At 39.6% G+C, this 10,000-nt stretch overlaps 1 protein-coding gene across 1 annotated transcript in view; it reads right to left on the bottom strand.

Moving 5' to 3' along the window:
- LOC137993458 (zinc metalloproteinase nas-39-like) overlaps positions 1 to 10,000 on the bottom strand; it is a 27,462-nt gene that overhangs the window by 8,580 nt on the left and 8,882 nt on the right. Inside the window, exons 2-6 of the mRNA XM_068839314.1 lie at positions 9,060 to 9,134; positions 5,104 to 5,277; positions 3,452 to 3,640; positions 2,781 to 2,966; positions 1,451 to 1,648 (exon numbers count right to left, since the gene is read on the bottom strand). Of these exons, the coding sequence (XP_068695415.1) occupies positions 1,451 to 1,648; positions 2,781 to 2,966; positions 3,452 to 3,640; positions 5,104 to 5,277; positions 9,060 to 9,126 (814 nt within the window). The 5' untranslated portion in view covers positions 9,127 to 9,134. The remainder of the gene's footprint in view (positions 1 to 1,450; positions 1,649 to 2,780; positions 2,967 to 3,451; positions 3,641 to 5,103; positions 5,278 to 9,059; positions 9,135 to 10,000) is intronic.

Genomic DNA, 10,000 nt, shown 5'->3' with positions numbered 1-10,000 from the left:
TGATCAATCAAAGTCAATTTGACAGTCAAATGAGCCAATCGCTACCTGCAGATTATCTTTGACGGTTGAAAAATAAACGCGATTTGTTTGACCAAATCATTATCTGAACACAGAGCAATCCAGCAATCTCTTTTACAGAGGTTTTCTGCCGACAGGTTCACTGAATTGGTAAAGCATCGTGCAGGACTGAGTTCGTGGATTCGAATCCTAGCCGAATCAACACTCAGTGTCTTACAATTACTGAGGAGAAAGTGGTGCCTTTGTAATTAAACCTGCAAATGGTGATACTTTAAATTTTTCTCGGATAAAAGACTATAAACCGAAGGCCCGTCTCACAGCCCTTGTTCATAGACTCTGTGACGTTAAAGAAATCACACAATGCTAGCAAAAAATAGGGCTGATCATAGTTAATAGGGGGGAATGGTTTTGAACCTCGGCAAACATCAAAGGAGTAAACAAAGATGTCAAGATTTAGGTTGGAAAGTCCACTACCGTGGACAATCTTTTCTTTTGCGCTCATACACTATGCTTGAATTACGTAACCAACTCGTTTCTGTTGGTTAGTTCCTCGGTACGGAGTAACTGAACCACTATTATGTTTTGTGCACGGTCAAGGCCAAAAAAGAGAACAAAAACCGACAACAAAGAAATTTGTCGGGTTTCATAACCATTCCCCTCTATTAACTATGGGCTGATTTCCCTGATCCCCGCCAATTTCGACGGTTTTAATCGTCAATAAGGGACTGTTCAGGGGTGAAAGACTGAGACAAATAAGCTAATAGAATAATTAAATAAGTAGATTTTCGAAAGTCATTTGGTGATTGCAATGGTTGTTCATTAAAGGGAGTACTGTCATGCTAAATTTGCTGTTTTCAGGTTAAAACTGGGTAAAAATCTGAATTAGTACTTCAGCTCATACGTACAACATTCCTGACAACCCACTGACAAGATACGAAATATATTTATCGCACAAAGAGCTGTTCGTATTTAATTTTTGGCGACTTTCTGCGGGCACCATCCCCAAACTTGCTCAAAAATTCAATCCCTTTCTATCCTCTCCACCCATGGATGGAAATAACAAGGAATAGCTTCAGTGCACTTCAGTTGTTATCGGCAAAAAAACTACGCCATTATTTTCTGGTCTTGATTGATGCAAAGATATTATTTTGTTGTTTTGATTGAATGATTGACTGAAATTGCGTGACACTGCACCTTTACATGTAATTAGTACGCAAAGTGCTTGGATTGAAAATTTCCCGCCTCATTTTAAGTGGTGTGAGCACAAAATTAAGCACCAGTTAGTTTCCTTTGCATTGTGATTTGGCGGGTTTTCTGTAAATGGACGATGGCGGGCCTAAGATTTCTTCTTCCATAATCAAACAAAACCTGCCCTCTCGTTTCACAGGATATTCCTCGTTGAGACACGGAGTTTTTCATTCTTGTTCATTACCTTGTTGAATCTTTGTGATGTTATACTTCAGGTAGAATCCACCAGCCGAGGTGTCCCCATCTGTGGTGAAAGCAAATTGCAGCTTCCTTCCATTCAGTTCCAGCGGAGGCGGTACTCGATCCTCGCCTCCACCACATTGAGTATTGCCACCTAGCTCGTCGCTTAAAACCAGTTTATCGTGTTGACATTGCTGGTGGACTGCGAAGAAAAGAAAAAAAAAAGAGACATTTTTATCTCCAATATTTCTTTCTCCCAACACAAACTTAGTAGTAGTATTTTGATGTAAAATCCCAAAGCGAGAGAAGCTTTTCCCTGTGGTAACATCTGCACGCACGATTTAATCCATTACTTTTCTTATTCAAGATTTGGCAGTGAAGTTGAAACATAGTTAATAGAGGTGAATGGTTATGAAACCTGACTAATTTCTTTGTTGTAGGTTTTTTTCTCTTTTTTGGCCTTGACCTTGCACAAAACACAATAGTTGTTTACTCCGTACTGAGGAACTAACCAATAGAAACTTGTTGGTTACGTAATTCATGCATAGTGTATGAGCGCAAAGCAAAAGATTGTGCACGGTCGTGGACTTTCCAACCTAAATCTTGGCATCTTTGTTTGCTCCTTTGATGTTTGCCGAGGTTCAAAACCGTTCCCCTCTATTAACTATCATTGAAATGACCCATGAAATGGTATACAGTCATTGTTTTCTTTGTTCCCCCAGAGAACGGCAACCATTGCTTCAGAAAAAACGTAGTGATTCAAAGTGCTGGGTAACTTACACAGGTAAATACCGCGGAGGCGGTTACTTTTGTACTTTTGTATTAAGAATTCCGCGGAAATTGCTGGTGATAAATCGATTGGCACAGAGTTACTAGTATGGAATTACTCTCAAAATTCACATAAGGAGAAAACAAGAAAATTCTGCTCCAGCGGTCCTTTCCAAGTTTCTGTTTTGATTATTTTACACTTTGGTTTAAAATCGTCAATGTGATTTTCCAGGGAGACAAACGCCCAAACACCGTTCTATTCTTACAATCTTAAACTCGGATTTGAGCACTCACTTGAGCACTTCCATTGCGAAGTTTTTAGAGAATCTCACTAAGGATACAATGAAGCAGACTCCAAAGAACTTTATTTTTCCGATGGTGATATGGGGATCCTCGAAAAAAATCCGAGTGCTTCTTTGGAGGAGTCGAACCTTCTCGGATTAGCCGTGAGTCACAGGAGATTCAAGAAAGATCGGCCCTTCATTCACCGGGTTCAACAACTAACTAGTCTCCTTCACTACGAAAGCAGAATCTGTATTTACGACATTCGTACAGATATAACTTACATTGTAAAAAAAACGACTCAAACCAGACGACAGTTTTGAAATTGTCGCGAACATTTAATGTGAATGTACAGGACTGGTTATGCGGGTAAGAGTTTGGAAAGTGCGGCGAATATAAGGCCCCTTCCATTTTGTCCATCTGATCCATGTCTATTTCCCTTGACGGACAAATACTGGTACCATTGGGAGCTAAAAATATGAAAAGCAAAAAGCATTTCAGTTAAATCCTCTTTCCGAAACACTTTTGTTCTTCTCGTTTGTCTAAAGAGACTATGTCACGAAATCTAGCCAGCAGTGACAAGGAACTGGCAACCAAATAAAGCGAAACGTAAATATAAACACTTAAACATTGAAGAAAGGTTTGAATAAAACAGCAAATACGAAAGGAGGCAGGGATGGGTTAAAATCAAAATGGATTGCAATTGGGTTTTTTTTTACAATGATTGAGATAAGAGGAAATCTTGCACTAAATTTAATGAGACTTCGGCTACGGGTTCCTCCGCGTAAATTTTACTTTAGAAATATGAAAAAATGTCGTTGAGGGGCACGTGTGACTGATACCACTGTAATAAGTCAACTAAGATTGGGTGGGGGGGGGGGGGAGGGGGGCGGGGAATCCAAATATTCCGCAAAGAGAGAATCTAACAATTTTATATAACATACACATTGCGTACCTTTGGGCCCATCTACGGTACTGAAAGATACTTTGAATCCAGTCATCTGGAAACTGTTGTCCGACTCAAATCTTAAAGAAATCTCATTCCGTGTTGAAGTGTATTCGGACGGAATTCTACCGCCACAAAAACGAGAGGTTTTGGGACCATCGATAATTGTTAAAGCATCAAAGCTGCATTTACCGGGATCTGAAAACAAAACAGCAATCAATGCGTAGGCATTTGTACAACACGTTTTCAAGTTTTTGTGGTATTGAAAGATGCTCGCAAATGGAAGGGTGCTGTTGGTTCCTCATGGAATGGATAAGACGAGCTCTAACAAAGATTAAAAAGAGATGTTGCCTGTTAAAGCATCCAGCTTTTTAATTCATTGTTTTATTTTTGCTTATGGCTGTTGTTGTCCGGCGTATTAGCAAATATCTTGCGGACAGATTAAACTAGATTTTGCTTCACGCTTCATACATGAAGCACACTAGTTTAATCGGCCATGCCCTATTCCCAGAATTATCCAACGACAGCGCGCAATATGCATATGTAACGTCAATGAAGTGACACATATGAACTTAACTTGTTTCACAAATCCCATAACACACCTCTTGCACACCTAGTGCATAATGCATAGGCATTGTTTTCGATTTCTCTTAGGACATCTTCATGTCCCAGAAGAAATTGAAAACAATGATTAGGGGGTAAAAGAGGTGTATTGTGGGATTTGTGCAAGTAGAGAATAATAAAAATCTAAAGGGACAACAACTTGGAAATGGGAAATAAGGATTAGAAGTATTAGGAAACGTTTTTTTTAATTGAAAACCTCCAAAACATCTGGGTGTTTCCTTGGTTCAAAGTGTCACGAACGAGAAGAAGGTAATCGAATTTGTTGGTTCTGAGTAAATTCCATTAAAAATTTGGGGTTAGCCTTAGCTCACCAGTGCGCATGCTATAACACCCGGGTTTCGAATCCAGGCTTTCTGTTTGCCTTGTATGGCCTGTACGTCGTTTCTTTAATCCATTCTGGGCTAATTCATCGATGACGTGGCTCACATCACGGGACACGAAGAATTAGGCCACGAGCAAAAAAGAGGCCTTTCACCAGGCAATCCCTAGGGTCCTAGTCAATTTGCTAACTATTTCATCAAACGTTCAAGTAATAAATTGTTGAGAGACAAGGGTGTCAGTTTTCGGAGAAAGTTGTTTCAAAGAATCTACCCGGCAATTCATCGTCGAAACAACATTACCGGCATTTATTGCGGCATTTCTACAATCCTTGACAAAAATGGTTTAGACCGACTTTTTTCAAGTTTCATCCCTTAGGACACTAACCCTCTCTTTCTTCCCAGCCAAGACAATGTGGTGATGAAGAAGCGACAATAACCGACGAAGGTATCCTTCAATGATGTTGTTTATGGAGAAGCGGCAATAACCGACGGAGTTGTCCCTCAATAATGTTGTTTATGAAGAAGCAGCAATAACCGAGCTACAGTCGCCCTCAACAATTTTTGGAGGAAGAGGGGGATTTACAACAAGATTTACTTCATGGGAACAATTTGTTTAGATGTGGAGTAGGAAATAAAAAGTGTCGTGTGTCAACAACTTTGTCCAGGATTGTAGCTATTTCTACTTTCATCATTTTTTAATTATTTCCACAAACTTACTCTCCTCGTCCTCTTCAACGGAGAAAGCGTCAAACTTGATCTTAAACACCACATTTTGTCTTCCATCTATGGTCAGGGTGCAGTCAACATCTGACGGATAGCTAAATGGATGATTTGGAGATGTAACTTCGCCTTCTGTGGCTTGTATTTTACGCGTCGGGCAGACAGACACACCTGTAAAATATAAGATTACAACAATCTTAGCCCCCCTCACTTTATCTGTATTAACAACCCATCAAAATTAAGAGTGATGACCCATAGCCTTGTGCAGACGATATAAAGACCTCCCGATCTTAGTTTATGAAAAAGAGTAGTATAACCTAATATGAACGTGGAATCTTATAAATAAGGATCATGGTATTTTCGCCCAGTTGGTCACTTTACTAGAATTCCGAATAACCGTGTTTAGGCAAAAATGTCAATCTCATTTCACGTTGGTTGTTACCCTGATTAATTTGGCAGGCTCTCTGTGATGTATATTATTTTGGCAGAGACTATCTTAAACCTTCGAGAACGTGCTATTCTTGGAGAGATATAGCGCTTGTATTTCAGTATTATTGGATTTACTGTTATTCGGAAAGCCAATTGTGTAAGCCTATTATACTGGAATACAAGCGCCATTTCCGCAGGAATAGCACGTCTTCTGCCAAAATAACAAATAAAACATCACGGAGAGTCAAATTAATCAGGATAACAACCAGGGTGAAATGAGATTGACATTTTGGCCCAAACGTGGTTATTCGGAAAGTAGTATTTATTATTCTTCATTGTTTTACTTTGCAGCTGATTGAGAATCATGAAGTACCCGCAGTGACGTACCGGTCCATTTTCTTAATATTTTAAGCAAGAGCCGATACAACGTAGATTTGATTTTAGTGATGTACTATATTTCGGCTGGCCAAACCAGCCTTCTTCAGGTACATTTTCTTAACCTGCTCTTTAAAATCACGTGTGTATTTCAGAAATAATCGTAACTATTACAAGATTCTCGAATCTGATTGGTTCTGTGCGCGCCTATTTGTCGCGTAATTAGCGCGCGATCACGTGGGTGTCCAATTACAGGTATCCAATTTGAACAACTCCAAATTGGACACCTACGCCATTCGCGCGTCAATCACGTGCTCTTGCATGGGGTCCTTTTTGCTACTGTTTGCAAAACAGATTGGGTATAAGATTAACGTTTTCACACAAAAGAGGTTTTCAAAGACTTTTTATGTTCGCATTTTGTTATAGTTACGATTAATTAGTAATAGGACTTCGTGACGCACAATTCAGGGGTAATCGTGCTCGTAATTTCAAATCGGCCGAGCGCGCTGAAATCACGCGCACACGGCACGATTACTCCCTGAATTGTACTCCGCTCAGTGCTATTACTATTACGGACAGTTACATGATCTCCCTGAAGGCAATTCCTTGACTAGTGCGGATTTTTAAACGCACATCGAACCTTTTTCACTTCTTGTCTGTACTCTGAACAGCGCTTCAACTTTCCCCCTTTCCCAACCCCAACCCCTGAGAAGCCAACGGACCCACTCAGACAGGAAGTCTAGAATGAAACCCCTGCTCACTCTTAGCTTGCACAAGAGTGAATTGAATAAGAGTGTTATTATGGCAAGGGTGGGCTCCCCAGCACAGTCAAATAAGTCTATTTTTAGAATTCCCTTTCCCGCAAAAATCAGTGTCATGTCTTGAAAAAACATGGCAGAGGCAGTCACGCGTGATATGGCTTCTCTTGAATGGTTAAAATTGGCGGCCCTCTGTTGGTTTCGCGCGCAACGTGTAACCAAAAATAAATCCCTTTGTGACTTTGCTGGGGCAAAACCGCAAAGTGATAGATCAACACTCTTATCTAATTCACTTGTGGCTTGCATTAACACAAGCCGTGTGGTCGCCGGGTGGTAACTTTGACCTCCGTTATTTCCGCCCGGTGTCCAGTTCCACAATTAAGACACTTGAAATAGTTGAGCTGGCCGGTCGATGCGAATTGAAGCAAAGAAACTTGTAGGGCCGTGAATGAAAAGTAAGAATCCAAATAAATCAATACAAGTGTTAACGGAGTGTGGACGGAGATAATCAGACAATCAGTTGACCATTTAATAAAGCGAGATGGAGTAGAAATTTGGGAGTACAAAGAGAAATCCCTTTGGTGGTTAGTAATTTAATTGCGCGACGACTCCTCTTTGACTTCGCTTTCCTTGGTTTGTCCTACACAGTTTTGGTTAAAATAAATCTTCACAGGTTCTTCGAGGGACTGGGGAGAGAGCCTGCATAATCAGAGACAACCTCGTTCCCACAATGGAGACCCTGGGAACGAGGTAAGTTGCTACGTAAATATCAAGGTGCAGAACATCTGAAAAAGGAGGCCTTTAAAAAAAACCATACCACTTTCAGTTACACTACAGAGCCAAACTCTATGAAAGCACCAGGCTGAAAAATACCGCTCCCATAGTCTACCACAACTCAACCAAGGGCTAGATGTTAAGTGCTAGGTTTCCTATCTTTCATTTGAGTCGTCTTGCCCGAGGCGTAGCCTCGTTAAAGTAAAAGACCATGCCATTGAGGACTTTAATTAGTCAATACTTGGCTTGTGTGGATCAAAACCTTAAAGGTTACGTGATGAATGAATAATCGTCTTAATGAAGAAGCGTTGATTAAACCTCAAGAATCATATTAATGACAACTAAGACGATAAAAAGCTCAAAGGTCGATTGAAATAAAACTGAGAATCGGCATAAAGGAAAAAGCACGGCGGAAAGAAAAAAACCTCACAGAGAAATATAAACATGAAAAATGAAGACACGATCACGAAACGTACCGCTTTTCTTTTTCACGGATTAGCAGTAATGGTCTATCAGATTGAATGAGAATCGTTTAGCTGGTTCTTTTCCTTGAGGAATTACAACTTGACACGTTTGAAGATGTAAGGGCGATAAAGTAGTCGTTTGGCAACGGGCGAAACCACAGTTGGAAAATCAGTCCCAGTAAGTTATGAAAACGTTCCAAGATTTTTTCAACGCAAAATACTCAATGAGTTTTATCGACGTCAACACACTCGTGTTTTATAGACCTGTATTTTATAAGGATTTTACAGGTGCTAATTTTCACCCTTTAGGGAATGTACAGTCGCAATCGGCAAATACAATACAGCACGAAATATTGTTCTGATTGTTGTTTACGAACGAAAGCAGTGTTAAGTATTATTGCTTGCTACGAACAACTGTTTCCGGAAATTAATTAATGTTCTCGAAAGAATAATTTGACTCATGCTTTCCATCATGTCACTGTGGTCAACCATCATTCAGCATCAGAAATTGTCATTATCCAACTTGTAATGATTATTGCAAACACACTAGGTCAGCCTTCTTGGTTTCCAAAAAACGTAGATAGCTCTGCCCGCCCGCAAAATCATTTTCCGAGGATATCCAATATTAAAACCAACTGAGTCACCCTGGATGTTATCCCATCGGGAGTCTGATTTCCATGGGGGAGGTTGCCGGAGGGAAGGAAGCACTGCCTTTCAATTAACATTTGCAAATTACCTTTTCAGGAAGATTTTGAAAAATTTAATAGAGATAAACGATTACATACAATGTTTTTTGTGGTTTTCGAATGCCTTCAACAACCTGTTTTCATTGGAAAAAGTTTACTTTAAAGCTGTAGATGACGTATCTGTTTTCATATATTGTGTCATACCTCTCAAATGTCTTTGGTCATTCGGCCAAGATGAGTGTTAAAGAAATAAAAACTACAAACTCAGGTATATGCATTTTCCCAGTTTGCATCTTTATGATATAAGGGTCATCTAAATCTCATCAACATGTACGTTTTTGTTGAAACATATAGAGAGGGTTAGCAGTCTTACACCATTGCACTAGCGGGTACGATGAAAACCTCGACAGACAAAATTTATAAAGGAGCGTATTAAATAGAATATGGGCAAAGAAAAATTGACTAACCTTCAGTCTGTAATGCCAAAGAAAGAGCAACTAGTAAAGCAAACAATCTGTATGGACATCTATACATCTTGAAGTCTCTAGGACACAAAAAAAGAAGGCGAATTCTTTAAGTTAGCTAGTCTTGAAACCTTTCGAGTGTTTACTTCCAAATTGTTGTGTCTCATTTTACCATCCGCAATGATTGATATAATTATATCACTTGGAATTACGCGCATTAAAAGCTTTTGACAAGAACAATTCATTAACAAAAAGGTGATATTACTTGTCAATGTCAGTTTTAAGTTACTATAATGAAATGCTGTTAACGATATTACAGCTGAGGTCAATATCCAAGTTGAGAATATTAGATTCCTGTTTTGTAAATGCGAAAGATCGTGACATATGCAGCTTCTCATTTCCTCCCTCTGAGATTTTTTTTCTCAGTTCTTCTCTCTGAGTAAATTTCGGCGAAAAAAGTACGAGAAAAAAACTTTATGAACATTAAAAGTTATCACGAAGTAGATAATCGTGGAAAGAGTTCTCCGAATCTCAAAGGGGAAATTGCTCGAGGCCGCAATGAAATCAAGAATCAAATGTGTTGTGGTAAAAAAAATCTGTTCAAGAACTCATGTTTGTACGTGCACATTAGTATATCCTTTGTCCGTGGCACGTCTTGCACTTGAAGCCCACCCCTCTCGCCCTGCTTTATTAAAAGACATCTTAGTCAAACGGCTAAGGTTGTGTAAATACGGTATAAAATGCGCAGACGGAGTTTGTTGAAAACCAGACGACAGCCTCCCATGAACCTCTGCGCGCCCGTTAACTACATAAAATAGACACTTGTGTGGCTATTTGTGCCAGCGAGTATGTCTTATAATTACGCCAGGAATTAAGCTTAATTAACCTATTTTAGAGATACAGTACCTTAATTGTTCTTCATGCTGCAAATTTCTGTGGGTCTT

This window comes from Montipora foliosa, chromosome 2 (genome assembly GCF_036669935.1).
Source record: "Montipora foliosa isolate CH-2021 chromosome 2, ASM3666993v2, whole genome shotgun sequence".
NCBI lineage: Eukaryota > Metazoa > Cnidaria > Anthozoa > Scleractinia > Acroporidae > Montipora > Montipora foliosa.
Note: the sequence above shows the minus strand (reverse complement) of the source record. Positions and strands in the feature narration are given on the sequence as shown.